This window comes from Chionomys nivalis, chromosome 11 (assembly GCF_950005125.1).
Source record: "Chionomys nivalis chromosome 11, mChiNiv1.1, whole genome shotgun sequence".
Taxonomy (NCBI): Eukaryota; Metazoa; Chordata; class Mammalia; order Rodentia; family Cricetidae; genus Chionomys; species Chionomys nivalis.
Genome location: NC_080096.1, coordinates 40,610,986 through 40,632,302, shown reverse-complemented (window position 1 = coordinate 40,632,302; position 21,317 = coordinate 40,610,986). Strand labels below are relative to the sequence as shown.

Below are 21,317 nucleotides of genomic sequence, written 5' to 3'. Positions count from 1 at the left end.
ATGAAGGGGAGCATAGCAGCTTGTTGGAGCAGAGTGCTACCTCTTGCAGGCAATGCAAAGTTGATTGACAGTCACAATGAGGGAAGCTTGAGAAAAAGAGACCTCAAAGCCTGTGCTGCAGTAACACGCTTCCTCCAGCAAGGCCACACCCCCAAATAGTGCTACTCCCTTTGAGGGCCATTTTCTCTCGAACCACCATAGGCAGCATGCTGCATATCTATCTGAACATCCTGGCCTCGGTTAGCCCTGGAGCATGAACTTGCCTTTTCTGGGGAGAAAAGCAGGTGTGTAGCTCTGGCACCTGGAAGATCTTTCTCATGGGCCAATTCTCACTGACCATAGTGCGCTAGCTTCCTGTGAGGGGCAGAATAGGGGTAGAAACATTCCACAGCCACGTTGAGGGTAATGGTGAGTCAGCTGCTGTCATCTCAAGTCACCACGCACCCTTTGACTCTGTGGGCACCTCAGAACCATCACTTGGCAATCAGCACGGCTCCCTGTAAAGCCAGAGGCACCTGAGCTCCTTGTTGCTGTTTTGTAGGCAAAACAGGGCTGTGGTCCTGGCAGAGCCTGGCACAGGCCATTGTTCTGGCTTAGCATGCGGCCATTCTGCCCCTTCGGTGCCTCACTTCATAATCTCCGTGGGAGCTGCCACGTGCACAAAAGACACACATCACAGCTTTGTCCTCCGTAGTGAGAGCTGTCATTTATGCAGTTGCCGGAGTGGACAGCAAGTGGCCAGGCTGGGTTTGGCTGTCCTGTGGACTCCGCGTACCGTGCAGGGTATCTGCCCAGCACAGGCCCAGGGAGTGAGGCTCTGTTAAACTGGCTGCAGCCTGCCCTCCCTGTAGACCCCACTCCTTGCCAGGCATCTGGGTATCAGTGTCTGTATCTTCCATACTCACAACCTCAGTGGGTGACCTGGCAGAAGACAGGACCCTCCGTCGTGACGTTTGGAAGACAGTCCTTTGGGAAGACCTGTTTTCAGCCCAGTGTAACCTCTATGCTTGTCTGACCTAACACTGTCCCCTGGCTTTGCCTCCTTCTGTCAGAGATTTTGGGAGAGATCCAGGAGGCTTATGGGTGAGAACCTGGCCTGCCATTTGCTAGCTGATTCTGGCCAGCCGCTCACTCTTAGCCCTCCAGCCTCTTCGTTTGTAAGGGGAACTAGCTTCAGAGTATTATTCCGAGGATAGAGCAGACTCGGTAAGAGGGTGTGTGCACAGAAATAGGGTTTGCACTGGAGGGCTCTGCCACCAGCCTACTTCTCCTAGATGCCCAGCAAGGGCGGTGCCCAAGCGTATAGTTGGTGCAGGTTGTTCTCTTCTCTGGCAGTTTCTGTGTCAGCCATTGAACACCTTGGGTTGTAGAGTTAGGGTGTAGCCATGGAGACAGTGTCCTGATGTAAGAAGGCCCTTAGAGTCCAGCAGGATGGGAGGGATGATCATGTGGGGAAGAGGGTTGAGCATCTTGAGGTTAGTGGAATGGTGGCTGGGGCCCTCTGTTGTCTTCTCCCTCAGAGTCCATGTGGCCCCTGTCACCAATCAGCGGTGGACCTGGTACCGAGTTAGCCCTTCTACCTGCTGAGCTGTGGGAAGGGGCAAACAGCAGCTTACTGAACAAACCCTTTTTGGGGAATAACATGTTGAGCCCCCCCTCCCGGCCCCCCGAAAACGCATTGACTGTCGTGACTGTCCCTCTGTGCTGGCTTGTTGTCATTGTGGTCCCTGTCACTTGATCCCCATCCTTTCTGAAAGAATATATGATTTTTTTTCTCATCAGGTTGTCTTCACAGACTAACCCTCTCACTTATATTCTGTGTTTGTCTCCCCTCCCCGGTTCCCCTTCTCCTTCTCATAGACTGACCCTTGGTTATCGTTGCAGAATTACGGCAGCGGCATGAGACCACCACCCAACTCCCTCGGCCCCGCCATGCCTGGGATTAACATGTAAGGCAAAAAGGCCCTGGCCAGTGCCTCAGGGCCTATGGCCTCCCCACTCATGTTGGAACCCCAGAAGACTCCTAAGAGTCACTGGTGCCTCTCAGGACCCCAGTTTCCTCATCCTTAGGATGAAAACTCTGCCTTACACAGTGCCGTGTGCCAGGCACAGTGGTGGGCATACTCCACATATCTTCAGGCTACACCTGCAAGGCGTGGTTATTCCCTGCCTGCGACCTCACTGAGGCACAGAGAGGTAGAATGACTTCCTCAGGCTTGCACAGCTTCAATGGCTGATCTAAGATTTAATCCCTCATCTCTAGTGCTTGTATGAGAATCTGTGGCCTATCTTTCTAGGGAAAAGCAGAAAGGCTTTATATATCATTTTATAAATATGTAATTTACAAGTTTTACATAAAGTGTGAAGGAGTGTGTGAGTCTCCAGCCATGGGGCTACCTGTCACCACCCCAGAGTCAGGTGGCCTCTGGGACTTCTGCGCTGATGTCAGCCTGCTCCTCTGCCCCTGCTGGCTCCATCTGTAGAGTCTCTAGCATCACTTTGATTGTTTCCATCTCTCCTTCTCTCAGGGGCCCAGGAGCTGGCAGACCCTGGCCCAATCCCAACAGTGCTAACTCAGTGAGTATCCAGGTCTGGTGGGGCACCGTTATCCAAGAAGAGGTTCTGGGCACAGGGTAAATCCTGTCTCCAGGAAGGTGTCAGGATGGAGAAGCACAGGGGGATTCCACTTTATGCCTCTGAGAAGAAGGCGCCTGTGGGTGGAGCCCTTGGGCAGTGTGCTGGGGTCCTCGAAGGTGGTCCTGCCCTGCAGAAGCTCATGGGTACCAGCCGAGAGCCTGGGCTTCAGGTGCATCATTTGTTGAGGGAAGATGATTTTGGTTTTAACACTGAGGCAGATGATTGAGGGCTCAGTGCAGACAAGCTGGGAAGAGGGGTGGGTGTGGGTGTTGCTCTCTCCCACCCTCCCAAAAGGAAGGTCTCCTGGAACCGTCCTGTCCTATTGGAAAACAAGGCCAATCCCCAGGACCACTGCATTGTGGCCTCACTCCTGTCTCAGACCTCTTCCGGAAACTTACCGGGTTACTAATTCACTGGGGCCCCGTGCCTCTCATAAGAGTGGGTTTGGAAGTGAAAGGGCACAATACTTGTCTGCCAGGGAAGGCAGCTCCAATACATGGCTCCTTAATCTTCTTTCCAGATCCCGTACTCCTCCTCCTCACCCGGTACCTATGTGGTAAGTGCAGCTGCGGGTTTTGACTACCCAGTGCCAATGACCAACTACTGCCTGGCAGGAGAGCCCAAGATCCAAATTGCCAGGGCTTTTGCTATCAATGTTTAGGTATTTGTACAGGCCCGGAGTGGTCCAAATTTCTCCAGAGCTGACCCAGGAGGGGTCTCCTTCTGAGCGGCTGCCCAGCAGATTACTCCCATAGTGCCTCTGGCTTTCATTAGTGTCTGTGCGCTCACCCTCCACTGGTGCCTCTTGACTTGAGAGGAGGATGTGTAAGTCCAGCTTCCTTCAGGCTTGCATGCTCCCGTTCTGAGTGCAAGAGACACACGCTCAGCCCTGGAAGGTGCCAGGCTTGCCTGGGCACTGGTAGGTAGCATAGCAGCCTCCCAAGCTCTTATCACCACAGGTTACTGATGACAGTTTTTATCTCATCTCAGGGACCCCCTGGTGGTGGCGGCCCTCCAGGAACCCCCATCATGCCTAGTCCTGCGGGTAAGATGCCTTGAGGGGAAAGAAAAGCCCAGTGGGAGTGGGGTGCCGTGCTGTGTGGTCCTGAGGGCTCTGTTGCAGAGCCCGGTCTTTCAGCCACTGCTTTCTGAGCAGTGTATCCTCTGTCAGGCACTGACACCTAGGGATGGGATTTAAGGGCCCTGAGCCCTTTGACATCACTAACCCATGGTGTGGCCTCTGTTGGGTGACCCACCTTGTGCTCCTTTACACTGCTTAGTGAAGAACAAGGCCAAGGCTGAGCCAAGGTCAGAAACAACAAGGTTTCTTTACCCTAGATGACTCAGAAAGGGTCTTTGCCGCCCCCCTCCACAACTTGGGGCACACACACATTCCCCATGAAGTTCCAGATCTCTAGACTTCTTTCTGGTCCTCTGTGTAAGAGATCTCCTTTCCCTGTTTCTTTTATCTGGAGAGGGCATGTGCACACGAGGGCAGGTGCACACATGCACACACACAGTCACAATTATCTGTCTACTCACTAAGAATAGCATTGCAGTCAGCCGGAAGGAGTGCAGCACACATCCCCTACCCAGCCCAAAATAGAGGGAGAATTTCTGCTCCTGAGAGAGCACTGCTAACTTATTTCCTGAGGAGACTTTCCTGGCTGGGTAGGGAGTGGCCAGAGCCTCCCCTTCCAGCTCCCTATAAAGGAAATCTGCTCAGCTGCAGGGGTGGAGCTGACTGCAGCCACAGCCGGCTCCCGCTCCAGCTCCCCCTCTGCAGCATTGATGAGCGGCGTGACCTACATTCAGACTGGGTCACGTTAACCCACTCCGTATGTTAATGCGTCCCCAGCCCCATCCCTGTCTCCTTCCTACCCCTCAGCCTAGCAGAGTGGTTCTGGGTAACTTGCTGCATTTTCTTTCCCTGGGTGGGGCTGAGAGAGAGCACAGGTATGTCCTTGTGTCCTTGCTAAGCCTGTGGAACGGATCTGAAGTCCCCTGTGCTGTACCTGCCCTGCTGCCCATATACCCTGAAATTCTTGGGTTTGTGGTTGAGTGGTTTTCACAGTTGAATTTTCTGTGATTAAAAACTTGGTGAATCTTCATTAAATACAAATTACCCAGAAGATGGTGATACTTAGAAGAAATTTTAGGTGATAAAATACCAAAGAATGAGTTCAAGTGCCACGAGTTTGTTTTAATTAAGAAATGAATTAATCACTTCAGCTATACGGTTTCCACTATTCTACAGATTCAACAAATTCCAGTGACAACATCTACACAATGATTAATCCTGTGCCGCCTGGAGGCAGCCGGTCCAACGTGAGTCTGCTTTCTGCTCATTTACATACCAGATACCATAACAAATCATAATTAACTTCATCAGCTGAGGGGAAAGCAAGTGTAATTGATTTCAGCCATTTGTTACCAAAGATGAATAAAATAAACCATCAGAAAAGTGATTACCTCTTGGGCAAGTCAGTCCTCATCTTATCACTAGTGGAGGTGGGGAGGGGCCAGGGTTCACCCTCTGGTCAGGTGTGAGGATTCTGGCAAGGGAAAGCACCAGGCTGCAGGGCGCTCTGACTTAGTCCCCATTCTCCTGACTGACTGTGCCACTTTGGAGTTCCTCTTTCCCATCTTCCCTGTCTCTTGAGCATTATAGCTGAGGGTGAAACCTGAGGTGTGCCTTTGGGGACCCGCCTCACCCATGTCAGTGCCAACATGGCAGCTGCTTGCCTCTACTCTGGGTCTTCTCTCATCCGGAATTCCACCTGCCCTGCTTCTTGTGTGCCTGTCCCTAGTGCCACGTTCCCTAAGCATGCTATATGGGACTGCTGTACGGCCAGGTCATTATCCTACTTGTCTCTAGAAGGAGGAGATGAGCTGGTCTAGTGTGGGTTCTGGGGTGCCCTGGGCTTGGAGAGGAGGTAGCCCTGGGACCCTCTGGTTTTGTGGGCCCAGTGCCCAAGATAATACAGGAATCACCTCAGGTGTCCGATTTCCATGTATGGGCTGCCCTGCACTGAAGACAGCACACATTTGTCTGTCTGTTTGTTGATGAGGAACAAGTCCAGGACCTTGTGCACAGTAAGCACGTGCCCTCCTGGGCTGTGCCACGAGCACTAGGTACTGAATACATTCCATCTCCCCAGCAGCCCTCCAGAGGTCATGCTCTTTGGCCTGTTTCCTTAGCCAGGGCCATGTGTTGAATAAATATGGGGAAGTCTCTATTATACAGGCCTCCCACCCACCCACTAGCCTTGCTGCTCCTCACTGGGGTTGTCATTCATCCATCCAGATATTAGTAGTAAAAGCTCTGTATGCTGAAATACCCCAGGCATAAGTCCTGTGTCATAACGTGAGTGGTGAGTGTTGACGGTTGAGTGGAAGGAGTAGCACACAGAGGCCCACTGCACGGTGGAAACCACTGTGGTTGAGTCAGATGGACACGGCTTAGATCATCTATCACCTGCAGTCACCGTCGTCATATTTTCCTAGCCCGTGGATGCCGATGGGCATCACTTAGGCTGTGTTTTCCTAAGGGCTGTGGCACCAGGGCACGGCCCCTCTCTCCCTGCTACTGCAGTTCACTCTCCAGTTTGCATTAAGGTGGTACTGGGTTTGCCTTTGCCATTGTGAATACTGTGACCATGTGCTTAAGAGCTGAGGTCATTGAAACTACGAACCGTGACAATGCCAGCTCCACTGTGACCCAGACAGCACAAAAGAGAAAGCTAAATAACCCTCATTCTTTTGACAGGTTTAAAGGCACAGAACTTGATAGGACACTCAAGAACATTACACTGTGTGTAGACTTAGAGGTGGTCAGGGAGGGGTGGAGAAGCTCTCTCTCCCTAGGGTGTGGCTGCTGGCACATCCTTCTGAACCGAAACTCTATTTCTTCTTTGGAGTGATTCAAGTGTCCAGTCAAAAACAGTGACCCCCTAGTTATCATGAGTGTGAGCACAGCCATCACCCCATTCCCTGATTGCACTGCAAATGAGACAGTTGTATTCAGATCTAGTGGTTGCAACAGAAAGTCCTATGTGTGAACCAAAGGGAAGGGATTTTTGATAACTTTAGATGTCCCAGCCCCCTGGGCACAGCTGTATTCTTCACAGTATGTCAGTGACTCTGCACATCGTTGTAACACAAGACTGCATACTGAGTGTGCAGCTCAGGATTAGAGCCACTGCCTCAAATGCAGGAGACTCTGGGTTCCATCCCCAACACCACCAAGAAAACAAAGCAAAAGACAATTCCTGGTAGCTCTGTTAATTTAAGAGCTGAAATTCTACATTATCTTGATTTCCATGAGGCTTTTAATGGAACTGCAGAAAGCAGAACTGTTTCCTTATTAAATCCAGCTCGAGTTTGCTCATTGATCTGCATGTCCAGCAAACAGCTTTAGTATCACTCATGGAAGATCCATCTGAAACCTCACCAGTGAAGGGAGGCATCCCTTACCCCCGTGCCTTCACGATGCTGCCGTTCACGTTATTTGTAGCTTTATAAAAGAACGTCATGCGAATTTTACTTCATAGAAATAGAGAATACCAGCTAGGTGGTGGTGGCATATGTCTTTAATCTCAGCACTTGGGAGGCAGAGGCAGGTGAATCTCTGTGAGTTCAAGGTCAGCCTGCTCCACAGAGCTAGTTCCGGGACAACCAGAGCTGTTACACAAAGAAACCATACCTCAAAAAGTAAAAAAGAAGGGAGGGAAGGAAGGAAGGAAGGAAGAAATGAATGGAGATACCAGCTGGGCATGGTGGCACATACCTTTAAACCCAGCAGTTGAGAGGTGGAGGCAGGTGGAACTCTGTTCAAGGCTAATCTGATTTACACACAGAAAACCCTATCTCAACCCACCCCCCATACACACACACACACACACACACACACACACACACACCACTCCGCCCAAATAATAGAATGCCTCTGTTGGATTCCTGTAAAGTGACAGTCATTTCTGGCAACCACAGAAAAGTTGTTAAGCGTTACCTTTAAAAACTCAGTATTTTTGCCGGGCGGTGGCAGTGCCTGCCTTTAGTCCCCACACTCGGGAAGCAGAGGCAGGCGGGTCTATAAAGTGAGTTCCACGACACCAAAGGCTATGCAAAGAAACCCTGTCTCAAAAAAACTCAAAAATCAAAACAAAAAACCACACCCGCAATATTTTTGCTGAGTATGGTGGCAGTGCCTGCCTTTAATCCCAGCACTCAGGAGACGGGCATGCAGATACCTGAGCGAGGTCAGCTGGGTCTACGAAGTGAGTTCTAAGAAAGGCAAAGCTGCACAGAGAAACCAAACCAGCTAAACAAACACCACCCCACAACTCACAGTTTTTAAGATGAGACACCTAAAATCCTAGCACTCGAGGCAGAGAGGCAGGAAGATTGCCGTGTGTTCTAGGCCAGCATAGGCAACATACCAAGTGTAGGGTCAGCCAGGGCTGTATAGTGAGAACCGCATCTCAAAACACAAAAACTAAGGTGTGGCAAGAAGGGTATCGCGTCTGGTCAGGAAGTCTGGTCAGGAAGTCTGGTCAGGAAGGGCGAGAAAAGGAGTGGAATAAAAGGAAGGTGTGTGTACTCACCTGGACGGTCGCGCTAACCTCACACCAGAGAAAGAATGGCTTAGTTTTTCAGAAATGAGGCTGCAGGAGAACTCAGAAAATGCCATGGTCAAGGACAGCCAAGTTAAACAAGAATTCAACTTGGATCTCATAAGTTGAAGTATCCTCATGTGAAAAAGAGCTTTAATTGAGCAGGCGTCTGTCCTGTGTGTGCTAGTGTATAGGAGTGCTGGCCATCACAGGCAGGAATGTCACACTAAAAAGGCCAGCCCAGTGGTAGAAGGAAGGTCAGACAGAAGCATTGTTGAAAATACAGTGTCCTCACACATGACATCTCTTCAAACAACCCAGCTGCTAACTGCTACTGATAACTGGTCTGGTCGTTTTGTTTAAGTAATGGTGTTTCTGTATTAGAAAGTTAACCAGTATAGACCAACGGAGCGGAGCTGGGACAAGTGGCACACAGGCACGCAGATGAAGTGGCCTCCCTCCTCACACCAGCACATAGAAACGGGCTTGAGCACTGGGAGATGGGCTTGCTGTGCGCGTGTTTGTTTGTTTGTTTGTTAAGCTGGACCATGCACGTGCCTGTACTCCCAGCAGATGAGCAGAGAGCAGAGTTCGCAGTCAGGCTCCAGGCTCAGTGAGAGACTCCTAACCATGACTTCCTGGTGTCCGTGCGCACATGCACACACTCAGCTCCACAGGTGTATGTACAGAAACGTGTACACATACCCATACACATAATTAAAAATAAAAATTACCCCTCCCCCAATTTAAACCAGGTGCATTGGTGCGTGCCCGTAGATACAACTGCTGGATGCTGAAGCAGGAGTATGACTTGATCCCAGGAATTCAAGGCAACAAGTGTTGAGTCATCTCAAGAGGGGACAAGGAGAAGGTTATACAAAACTCACAGAATGGAGGAAATATACCCAATAAAAGATTGAAATTCAAAATATAGAAGGAACTCTGACAACTCAGTAATAAGCAGGCTTCCTAATTTAAAAGTGGGACAAATAACTGAATAGATGTTTCTCCATAAGCACATAGGAAGAAGCTGTTAAGAAATGTGGGTTAAGACACGGTGAGGTAGTTCTTCAAGACAGGAGGATGGCTGTGGTCAAAAGCCTGGCAGTGACTGTTGTTGGGGCTGAAGTAGTGATAGGAATGTCAGATGGTGCAGTTGCCAAGGAGGGTGGAGAGACTGTGTAGCCCAGCACGTCCACTCACATGCCCCTGTCAGAACTGGAAACACTGGCCATGGAGCTGAGCGTGAAATCACCCTGAGTCTGTGGTGAACAGATGTGTGTGGCAGAGTTCTGCCCTGGACTTCAGTCCATAAGAAGAAACACAGTACATATTTGAGCAAGAACATGAGGGAGCCTTGGAAATGTGCTAAGAGATTAACGCTAGCCACTGAAGGCCGTGGGGTGCTGTGTCTGGAATAGGCAAATCCATAGAAACGAAACAGACTGACCATTGCTGGGCTGAGGGTCAGGGAGATAGAAGTGTCCTAAAGTTGATATGGAGTTCCCCGACCCTAAACACAATGGATCAGTTGTATGAGGTATGAATGTTTGTATGTTATTAAGCAGTAGGTGGAAATACATAATAATATGTGATTTCAAAATTACCTGATCTGGAGACAGACGAGTTAGTGTATGTTTTGATCCAGCGCCTTGGAGGCAGAGGTAGTCGTGTCCCTGAGTTTAAGGGTAGCCAGTGTTACATATGCCCTGTATTAAAAAAAATGACCAAAAAAACCCCAAAATTTATTTTTATATATTGGTCATATCTGTGTTAGAATAATGGCATGTGTTTGTTTGTGTATGTGATGTATGTATTATGTTAGCAACTTTGGATACTTTTTGTCTGGGACAGCCATGTCCTAGGAGCCTAATAAGGTGACCACCCCTTCATCTTTGTATCATTTGGGTTAATTAGCATGAATTTGGCTGCTTCACTGTTCCTTGAAAAGTGACTTCTACCCAGCCCCTGCACACATCAGCTCTCCATGCCGCCTCCTGTACCATGGTCTGTTGCCCACACAGCAGTTCTGTAATGGCTTCTGCCATCTGATTTGTCTGCCCAGGTTCCATTCATTTCTGCTAAGGCTTTGCCACCTCCTCCATGCAGCCCATTCTGATTTCCCTGCATTCTATGACTATGTTTGGAACTCACCTGGCCACTCTTGCTGCATGGCTGTGAGCTGCTTCTCCTGGGGCTGTGACACAGGTGCGACCCAGCAGTTCTCCCTCTGTCACTTGGTGTCTAGCCATTCCCACTCCTTATCCAGTCAGCATCACAGGTCCTGGCTTCAGGCTAGACTCCTTGGTAACCCAGGACCATGAGATGTGGCCTTACATCCTGAGGTGGCCTTGAGAGTTGCAGACAGGATGGCGTGGAGTAGGTTCTTCACCACTACCCCCGAGGCGTCCCATATCTGAGGGACAGCCCATAATAGGCTGCCCTGCTCCACACTCAGCTTCTCCTCTGCCCCAGGAGATCTGTGCAAAGCATTTGCTATGCCCTGCTTCAGTTTTCTCACCTGTACAATGCAGGTGACAATCTTTAGTCATGTGGTCTGGCCTGTGCAGTCAGTCGAGATTCATTCCTGTGCAGTAATGGCTGCTGAACCAGATTCCTAACCAAACACTGTGAGGAGGTCCAAGAAATTGGCTAGCTGGCTGTGCGTGGAACCTGGCGGCTTTGGTCTGGGTCTTTTCCCCTGAGTTGGCTCATTTGACTGATAAATAAAACCAGGTCCCTCCATTGGGCAATCTCCAGGGTGAAGACAAGGAACCTGTTTTAGTCACCCAGGCACCCAGTGCTTAAGTCTGCACAAGAAGACCACCACCCTGGAGCATCCTGGGTGGCACTTCTAAGCAGCTGGGTCCCTTTCAGGGAAGCGGGATAGGAGTGCAAAGGGCCTGGGTCCTCTAACCATCCTCTGCTTCCCCCACAGTTTCCAATGGGTCCCGGCTCAGATGGCCCGATGGGAGGCATGGGCGGCATGGAGCCACACCACATGAATGGATCCTTAGGTAAGCCAGCACCTACACATGGCTCCACTCCGCCTTAGCTGCTGGGGCCCTTGGGACAGTGTTCGCCGTGACTAGGCTCCTAGGAAGGTCCTGAGCAAATGCTCCTGCCTATACTGAGGTGAACATGCACAGAGCCAGAAAGCAAAGGGTCCTTCTCAGGATGGAGAACACACAGAAGCGGGCCAGGTGTGGGGACACATGTTACTGTATTGTAGCACGCAGGAACCTGAGGCAGGAGGATCACAAGTTTCAAGGTAGCCTGAAATATTCTACTACAGGTGTATAAGTGAGACCCAAGAAAGCTAGAGCTGGGCACCTGGTTGTTCAGCTTTCGTCTGAGCACTTAGGATACCAAGGTAGGAGCGTGATGATTCCATGGCATGCCTGGGCCGTTTGGCAAGGCCCTGCCTCAAGAGCAGATGGGGCTGAGGAAATGGCTCAATCAGCAGTGTTTACCGTGAGGACCCGAGCTTGATCCCCAGCACCAGGTAAAAGCCGCACACAGTGGCACATACTTTAATGCTAGCTGTGGAGGCAGCGACAGGAGGATCCCCGAGGCTTGCTGCCAGCCAGTCTATAGTTGAATCAGCAAGCTGAATCCAGGCTCAACGAGAGAATTTGTCTCAAAAAGAAAGGTGGAAAGCACCTGACAGTGATCTCTGACCTCCTCCAGTGTGTACTCGTGTGTACACATACACACACGAAAACAGAACCTACATATACTCAACACATACGTGAAACCAGGAACTACATATACTCAACACACACGGAAACAGTACCTACATATACTCAACACACAAGGAAACAGTACCTACATATACTCAGCACACACATGAAACAGTACCTACATATACTCAGCACACACACACACCCCGAAGGAAGGAAAGAAAGGAATGCCCTGACTTGGCCTTTTCTTCCCTTTTAGGATCAGGAGACATAGATGGACTTCCAAAAGTGAGTGATGTTTATTGTCCCCTCCCTCAGTATCACCCTCTCTGTTAGGCCAGGTTGTTGGAGACACGGACTCACCTCCTCATCTCTTTCCACAGAATTCTCCCAACAACATAAGCGGCATTAGCAACCCTCCAGGCACCCCCCGGGATGACGGCGAGCTAGGAGGGAACTTCCTCCACTCCTTCCAGAACGACAATGTAAGTTCCCAGAGCCCCAGGAGTTCCCTTGGGCCTGAGGACCCTGGAACTGCGTTTCCTGGTCATTCTGGGGGTGGGGGTGGGGGTGCAGGTGCTGAGTGAAGGCTGGAAGCAGAAATGGCTGGGAAAGCGCTGGGCTGAATTGGTCAGGCAACACCGGCCCATGGAATCGTGCAAGCAGGAATTTCCTGGGCCCTCGGTGCACAGGGGCCAGGTGAATTTCTGTGTTCATACTCATTGATGAAAACAGCTTCAGAGAACCCCAGACTTTTGCTAGTCCACAGCACCCTCCAGGAACCTGGACTCAATAAATTCCAGTACCCTACTGTCTTGGTTTCCCCAAGAAACTTGACTCCAAGAAATACGAACTAGAGGCCATTTGTGCTTCCAGAGTTTAGACTGGTCCCAGAGGAATCACCTAGCTCCTGCATCCTTGACTTCACCCTGTCCATGGCCTCCCCTCCCCACCTGACAGGCCCCCAACCCTGCTTCTCCCCGCAGTATTCTCCGAGCATGACGATGAGTGTGTGACCCCCTCTCCAAGACGCTGAGAGCCGGCATTGCAGGCAGAAGATGCCAGAAATTATGCAAGAAGAAGTGAGGTGTCGATACCAGGAGCTGGGGGAGGGTGTCTCCTGCTCCCCTCCACCCCTCCCATCCACTCCCCCACCTTTCCCAATTTTAGTTTCATGCAATAAAAAGGCCAAACTTTTTATTCCATAAAACATGAAGGACAAAAGCTCAAAAAATGTATTTCAAGTCAGCAATCAGAAAAATCCTACCCTCTCCTCACCCTAAAGGACCTTTCTGTACATGACACTTTTTGTTTTGTTCATTTGTTTGTTTGGGATTTTATCGTTGCTGGGATTTTTAATTTGTTTTTTGGGGGGGTTTCTTTTGGGGAAAAAAATTTTTTTAATGGAAGCTTCTAGCAAGCCCTACACCCACCCCACTCTTTGCTTTCTTCTTTAAAAAAAAAAAAAGGAACAAAAAAAGGAAAAAGAAAAAAAGGCCAAAAAAAAAAAAGGAAGAAAAACCCACAAGCCCTGCCATGTGTCCTACCACCAGAAAGCTAGTCTAGGTGTGCGATGCCACACTGATGTTGTAGCCATCTAATAATAATAATAAACTGGACAGTTTACAACCGGTGGTCCCTTTCAAAGGCTGTCTGGGGAGAAGGAAGAGTGCACCATTTCCACGTGGGCCTTTGGGGTTTGCACTGGGCAAGGAGACGATCTGGCTGGCCATCACAACACACCGGCACCCCTGTGGCCATAGCGCTCAGAGCCCCCAACCTGCTGTCGCCTAACAGAGACCATCGCTGTGACCCAGCATACACACTGTTCCCGGATGGCTGCCTCTTCAGACCTCGTGCCCGGCCACTGGGGCCTCCAGCCCCCAGTTCCCACCGCTCTTGGCAAGACTCCTGCTGGCTGGGTAGGAGAGGCCCCACCCACAGAATGGCTGTGATTTGGGACATGGACTGGCCTCCACATTCTGGTCCCTAAGATCCTCACATAGTGCGCACAGGCAGGGCGGGCTGAAGTGGTTTTCTTTTTTTTTCTTTTTTTCTTTTTTTCTCCTGTTTGTCATTTTTCAAAGATGGGTATTGGTTAGAATCGCTCTGTATTTGCTTGGAACTGGATGGACAGACTTCGGCATCGCTGTGGGGGTGGGGGGAGCACCAGCAACCAAACAGACGCTGTCTCTGGTCCTGTTTTTATTTTCAAAAACCTACAAACCTGATGGTGGAGCCGTCCCCTCCTAGGAGGGGTGACTTGGCTACCCTGGCCTCGCCCTGGCAACCTCTGTGTCTTGCCCTGAAGACACTGAATTCTTTGTACATTTACACCCTCCTCGTGCCCCGCCCACCCTTGTAGCTGGTCTTTGTTTTCTTACCTCCCCTTTCTGACCCATGTATATCATATTCTGTGAGATACCATCTGCCTGAAAAAAGACCTTGTGCGGATTCTTGGGAACATTGTAGCTGTTTCTGTGTTTTTTCTTACCTTGTAGTCTGGTTCTGAATTATGAGAGAAAAAAAAGTAATTATGATACATTGTAGTTTGTGTACGATATATGTTGATAACGTTTTATTAAAGGGACATCTTTTTTCCGCAGCCCTTCCTGACATGTTTGGGGGGAGCCCGGGTAGGAGCTGGTGATACTGATCAGGAAGGAGAGTGTGGGCCTGGCACCTGAGACTTCTTCCTTGCTCGCCAGGCACCTGCTGCCTTTCCCTGGGCCTGAGTTCAGTGCTTAATGTAGCGGCCTTGGAAGTGGGGTTGGGACAGGTGGGCGCCAGTTACTTTAAACCCTTGGCAGTTTGTCTTGTTAACAGCTTCCATGCCCAAAGTCCCTGACATGTCTGGGATTATTGGGGTGATAGGAAAGTCTGTAGATATTTGGCTATTGGGAGGTTGACCTCCCCCCCCTTTTTCTTTTTTTAAATCTCATAGGCAGGGCTAAGAGTGGGAAAGGCAAGAATTAGGCGCCAGGCGAAGGATTTTGGAAGTGATCCAGACCTGTAGCTTACAGAGAGGCTGTAGAGAAGAGGCGGGGAGGCTGGTGGTTGCCAGTGTCAGAAAGTACAGCTGAAGTCCTGGGTACATCCTCTGGGGTTTGGGGCAGGGATGGCCAGTGCTTGAACCAAGTGCTCTCCACTTTCCCAAGAGCCTCAGAACCAGGTTGTAATTCTGCCTGTTGGCATCTTGCTACCGTCACTCCTTTGGACATGACCGTGGGTATATAGATTAGTTTGTGACTGACTTTGGTTTCTTCATCTAGGCACTAACAACAGTGCCTCATGAGTGACTCCTGCCAACTCACCCTTGGAAGGGTGGCGTGACGGGGAGGAGCTGGGACGCCCTAGGTTCAGTCCTAGGCTTTTCTCTGCAGCTGCTGACTGTTGGGAAGCATCCCTTTGGATCAGTGAGTGATGCAGGCTGTCGCACTCACACCAGCAACTGTGACGAGGTAGTTGCTGCACAGTCTCCTCATTCATGCTTCCAGGTAGGAACTGTGGAGATGGTGCCGTGTGGGAGAAGCCATCTCAGGTCTGCCGAGGTGAGAGGCCACCTACATTGCTTTCTTTTCCCACAGCCCACCACCTGGGCTCCAGAACAGCCCCTACAAGTTGTCTTCCCAGCCCATGGCCACCCAGGGCCTGGTCTTCTTTCACCAGAGTCTTGTCATTGCCTTGCTCGGGCTTAACCAAGACTTTTAGGGCTGGGCCAGAGCACAGCCCTGAGCAGCATGAATCCCATGGAGGGAAGGATTGAAGCTCAGGCAGGAGCAGAGGAGTCATTCTGCAGTCTCCCCAGCTGGGTCACCAGAGCAGCCTCTGCTTCTCTTCTGGTCCTCATGTCTCTAAGGGTCTCTGGGCTGGCTGGAGAGACCTGTCCCTGAGGCAGAAGAGCTGCCTCAGACTAGACCCCAGGAGACTGGGGGGTGGGGGATACTCCAGAGTCATGACTGTTTTGTTCCTGAACCCCTGATCTCCGGATGCCTGTAGCTCCCCAGGGTTTGACTGGGCTAGTCAGGGAAAAGGAGGCTGGAGAGAAATGGGTCCTCCTCTCTTGGCCCTGGACTCTTGGTGGGCTTGGCATTGGGCCTGGAGGTTTGACATAAACAACCAGACTAGGGACTGTATTGAGAGATAGAGGGATTCATTCTGTCCTGTGCTGGGCGTCTCCTGTCCATTCCTGAGACCTCGTGAAACCCCAGTCCTTGGCAGCTGGGGCCTGGACAGTTAGCTTCCTGTTCTGTTTCCTGGCCCCATTTTGGCCCTCCCAGTGCCATAAGGATGTACTTCAGGGGCTCCTCTTCCCACGTTCATCCACTCATCGTGTGTTTGGTAACATTTACCCGCTAAGCAAAACAGGCCTGAAATGATGGAGACCCTTTTAGGGTCAGGCAGGTGGCAGGGAGAAGAACTCTGGGTGGGTTGAGTCACCTAGATAGGCAGTAAAGAAAGTGGATGTCTAGGCCCCTGCTAGTGACCAACTTCCGGAGTTGGCACTTGGATGACTGATGCCTGGAGACGGGTCCTCTTAGGTACCCAGTGATCAGAACTGGAAACGGGGAACCAGCAAAGGTAGGTAAAGGTGTGGAGCTGAGAGATCATGGCACGGGCCAAAGCTTGTGGTAGCTGGTAGACCCCAAGGGCTGGTACCCTTGGAATCAATTGCCTTTTCTCACCACCTAGCACTTGATGCAGCTTGTCACCTACACCTTCGTCTCGCTGCCCTCTCTGTTCCTGGAACCAAGTCCCTAAAGCTCCTCCATGAGGATGCTCCTCACCTCTGGCAGCTATCTGAGTTCTCGGGCCCTGTGTCTGCCTTCTCCAAGCTGGGGCCTATCTCCTGGCAGGGGCTCAGTGGGTGGTTGTGGAGGAACTGAAGGTTGCTGAGTCACCCCTGGAATATACTCTGGTGCCTGTCTCCAGTGCTGTCATCTGTGGGCAGGGACTTAGAGGTGGGGGAAAGGTAGCCTTTCTGGGTACCTGCTACTGTAGATCCAGAAACAACTTACTGCCAAGGACCACTAGGCAGCCTAGGAACTCCTGGGAACAGGTACTGTGACTACCAGCTTGAGTCTCCAATCCCAGCACACTGCCTGGCACACAGTTCATAATTCTGGAATAGTGTGAATGGCTAAATTGCCAGAGGTGTGATGTAGGGAACCTCAGGACTTTAATACTGACACATTTGGGGGTCCTCACGTTGGTCTGTCTGGGTTAGAAACCTGTAAATCGTGTATGTTCTAGGAAGGGACACATTGCTCTGTACAGGCTGGACTCGGAGATGGAGATCTTGCACTGGGCAGCAAACCTACTCCCTAGATGGGTCTGGAGAGGTGTGACCTGAGGTAGCTGGTGTGAAGCATGATCCCTCAGGTGGCAGCATCCTGAACAAGAAGTGCTGGGCTTGCTCTGCCTGCCCTACTCACAGCCCAGCCTGTGAGTACTGAGAAATGGAGCAGTTCTGGAAAGGAGACACCAGGCTATCCTAGGTCCATCATCCTCCACCTCCAGTCTTTTTAGGGAGGGTCCCCCCTAGGAGATGATGGGTGTGACCCAAAAGTCAGAACTGAGGCCTTGGAGCTGAAGTTCCAGGATGACATTTCACCAGAGCGCCTCAAGATTGAAGGAGTGTATTCAGGGCGTTCCCCTGTGAGGAAGTGTGGTGGCCAGCTGGGGAAAGGGTGGTGCATGTGTTTGAGGAGGTCTGGTTTCTAGGACCCAGGTGGATGAATATCCAGTGGAGGACATAGAAGCATTTCCCAGGGGTGGCACTGGAGTTAGGACCATGAAGCACGATTAATAAAAACTCAGAGAAATTGGGGTTCAGCCTAAAGATTGAAAATCAAAGCCAGCTCTTAACCTCTACCTGAGTCCAAAATGGCAATCCTGCCTCCAGGAAATCTCAGAATGAGACTGTGTCCGAGAGCTGTCTCCTCTTTTATAATCCTCTCTAGTTCTGGGATTAAAGGCATGCACCCCTACCACCTGGTTTCTATGACAAGCTAGTGTGGCTACTGGAATTAAAGGTGCATGTTATTGTTGCTGGTCTATAAGATTGGCCGGTGTGGCTGTTTTACTTTTCTGATCCTTGGGCAAGTTTTATTTATTAAAATACAAGTGAAATGCCACTACAGGGCCAGCTCACTCTGACACCAGACCCTCAGCACTCGTGGTCATATTAAAGGGACAGTCTGGCACCATCAGGTCCTGTGCCTGCTTCAAGGGACTCAACTTGAGGAGTCTGAGCTGACTGCAGCATCTTCCAGCCTTGGGCCTACAAGGAGTGAGTGACACAGTCCTCCAAGTGGAATCGCCAAGCCTCTGGCTAACACCTGCAGAGGGTCGTCACTGTGGTCAGAAAGAGAACCTCTCCCAGCTCGGGCATCTAAGACTCCAAACTGATCTGAGGGAAGTCTGGTCAGATGCAGCCCATCTAACTCAAACAGGGACAATGTCTGAACTCCACAGAGGAGAATGTGGGGCATCTGGATGTGGGGACTGGCCTCCTCCTAGGCCGGACTTAATTCCCTGGAGACTGAATTGAACCAACCTTTCTTTACTTAGCCCAGGCTGGGCAGGAATCCCCAATGTAGACACGGATGAACCTGAACCTCTGATTCCCCTGCTTCCACCTTCTGAGCATGTGGATTATAGCTGTCAATCTCCACCCTCAGCAGGAATGAGCTTCTTAATGGATTGGGCACATTCAGGCTCACTGTGCGAATGTCATTTTGCCCCCAGTTCTGTTGCTTCAAGTCTAGGCCTTTTATGCCGAGTGTGACTCTGTCACTTTCCTGCCCTTACTTCAGACTCGGGCTGGCCAGTGAGGCCCCCGTCCTCAGGCCCTGAGCCACACAGACATAATGTCACTCCATAAGAAAAGCAAAGCAGCCCAGCAGTGATGGTGCAAACCTTTAATCCCAGCATTTGGGAGGCAGAGGCAGGCGGATCTGTTCTACATAGAGTTCAAAGCCAGCCTGATCTACATAGAGTTCCAGGACAGTCAGGACTACACAGAGAAACCCTGTCTCAAAAAACTGGGGAAAAGAAAAAAGTGGAAGAGACAAGGAGGCCGGACACGGGAGTTGGGGAAGGAACTCATCTCTGTAGAGGCGGCAGTTGTATGAACTGTCTAGCCCTTCAGCAGGTTCCCCATCTCTGGGAGTGGGGATGACCACCATTCCCCCTGCCTCAGCACAGACACACTGCACTCTGTTCAGTTTGGTTCTTTGTGCTGTGGGCTCTGGGGCCTTGTGATAGAACTATGACCAGGCAGGAGGTGCCCACTCTGGAGCTAGAGGGACACGGACTGCAAACCCTGTAACGCTGGCCCATGCTGGGTCATGAGATCTCAAGCTGCAAGGTTATGGGCTGACTGTGCTAGTTACTGCGAGCCTCCACCCCTCACTCTGGCTGCTCATCTCGCCCTCTTCACCAGCAATAAGCCAGCCTGGTAGGACTTGGGGTGCCCTAGGCTTCCAGCCATCACTGCCACTGCGGAGAACCACAGTGGTCTGCAGCTGGCCTTTTCAGTCATCTGCCAGTCCATCCTCTGCGCTTTTACCGGCGCTGAAAAAACTTCCTGACACAGCAATTCCACTGCCACCAATTTACCCTATGGCTATGCTGGCAAAGCAGACTCGGAGCCACGAGCAGGGCTGCTTGCTGCCGCATTTTATAATAATACCCAGAGACAACCTGTACGGCCATCTCCAGTCACAACTGCACCACAGGAAGTAAGGGTGTACTGTCTGCGCTGCTGTGGCGGGACCCCGAGACTCCCAAGGCTAGGTAAGTGTACAGGGAGGATGCTAAGTATATATAGTTGTGTGCTTAGGACACACACATCGTGACATGTAGAAAATAAGCTGGATTAGACCTTGAGAGGAGGACTAGGGGTTGCTTGGAGTGTTACCTTAGACTTTAGAAAAGTACAAAGGTTACCTGGCGTTCATGAACCATCCCAACTGCTATCCCAGCTCCCCAACATTCTTTCCAGGCAGCTGACACACCAGGCTCCTTCCTCTCTCACATCTTCTTCCTGGTGACCCCTTGCCCACATCTCGAGTTGCGCAGCCCCTGCTAAGCTCTGAAGTTGCTATGAAGTGAAGCTGGGGTGGGACAGACTGGGTGGCCCAGGGATAACACTGTTGGATGATGTTACCCAGCTCCAAGGTCTCCGTGTTCTTCCCATAGGAAGCCTGAGTATTCAGCCAACAGGGCCACCTCACCCAAGGCCGTGCCCTCTGTGGCAGTGGCAGTTACTCGATGATCCGTGACAAGTGGAAAGTCCCTGTAGATAGGCTCACCCATGTATGAGCAATGTGGCTCTTGGCTTCTGTGGGCTCCACTGAGTCCCCAGGTGTGATCACAGATGCAGTGGGCACGCTCCATCTCTCTCCTGTGTTCACCTGTGCTCCCCACAGGCGCTGGGCCAGCTTTCTCCGTAAGCGTCCACACGCAGGTCTCTGTGCCCAGGTGTGTACGAGGGCAGCTGGCTCGGAGCATCAGCTGTGGGAGCGTGGGGCCGCTCCTTCTGAGTGCTCATGTTCGAGAATGAGGTGCCTTCCACATGCTCCATGCAGTGCATGCCTGCAACAGTGGCCTTTACTATAGAACCACCCTGTTGTGCAAAGGCACGATGTCGAGTGGGACGACATTATTTGGAGACCAGCTGACCCGGGAAACTCATCAAGTAAGCAGGAAACTAGGGCTCTACAATGAACGGTCCCTTGAGCCTCTGCAGTCACTGAGGGATGTGTGTACAATTTAAACAGCTCAGCAGTTAAGAGCAGTGGCTGCCCTTCCAGAGGAGCCAGGATCGGTTCCCAGCACCAAAACAACAGCTCACAACCAGTTGTGACTCCAGTTCTGAGGGAGCTGATCCTGTCTTCCGGCCTCTTTGGGCACTAGGCACTCATGGGTACATATACAAACAGACAAAACACCTGTATACATTAAAAAGAAAAATTTCCGCCGGGCGGTGGTGGCGCACACCTTTAATCCCAGCACTTGGGAGGCAGAGACAGGTGGATCTCTGTGAGTTTGAGACCAGTCTGGTCTACAAGAGCTAGTTCCAGGACAGGCTCCAAAACCACAGAGAAACCCTGTCTCAAAAAAAAAAGAAAAATTTCCACAAGAACTTAGCACACATTTATAGTACCTGCCATGAGGCGGACCACACAGACTCATAACTAGAATCTTCAAAATTAGAAGGGGGTAGGGGCAGGGATGTGGCTCAGTGGCACAGTACTTTTCATAGGTCCAGTCCCCAGCACTGAAAGAAAACAAGAACAAGGACCGGGTAAGGTGGCACAGGCCTGAAATCCCAGCTCTCTAGATGTTAAGGTCAGAGGATGGCAAGTTCAAGGCA

General features: G+C 50.9%; 1 protein-coding gene across 4 annotated transcripts in view; it reads left to right on the top strand.

Moving 5' to 3' along the window:
• Ssbp3 (single stranded DNA binding protein 3) overlaps positions 1-14,540 on the top strand; it is a 141,355-nt gene extending 126,815 nt beyond the window's left edge. For 2 of the 4 annotated variants that reach the window (XM_057783781.1, XM_057783779.1), the window contains 9 exons: positions 1,885-1,949; positions 2,529-2,577; positions 3,158-3,193; positions 3,628-3,682; positions 4,895-4,965; positions 11,191-11,269; positions 12,195-12,223; positions 12,319-12,420; positions 12,922-14,540. In XM_057783781.1, coding sequence (XP_057639764.1) covers positions 1,885-1,949; positions 2,529-2,577; positions 3,158-3,193; positions 3,628-3,682; positions 4,895-4,965; positions 11,191-11,269; positions 12,195-12,223; positions 12,319-12,420; positions 12,922-12,951 — 516 coding nt within the window. In that variant the 3' untranslated portion in view covers positions 12,952-14,540. Of the gene's footprint in view, positions 1-1,860; positions 1,950-2,528; positions 2,578-3,157; positions 3,194-3,627; positions 3,683-4,894; positions 4,966-11,190; positions 11,270-12,194; positions 12,224-12,318; positions 12,421-12,921 lie in introns of all 4 variants that reach the window. The other 2 variants (XM_057783780.1, XM_057783778.1) reach the window with 1 other exon arrangement.
• Positions 14,541-21,317: the final 6,777 nt, after the last annotated feature.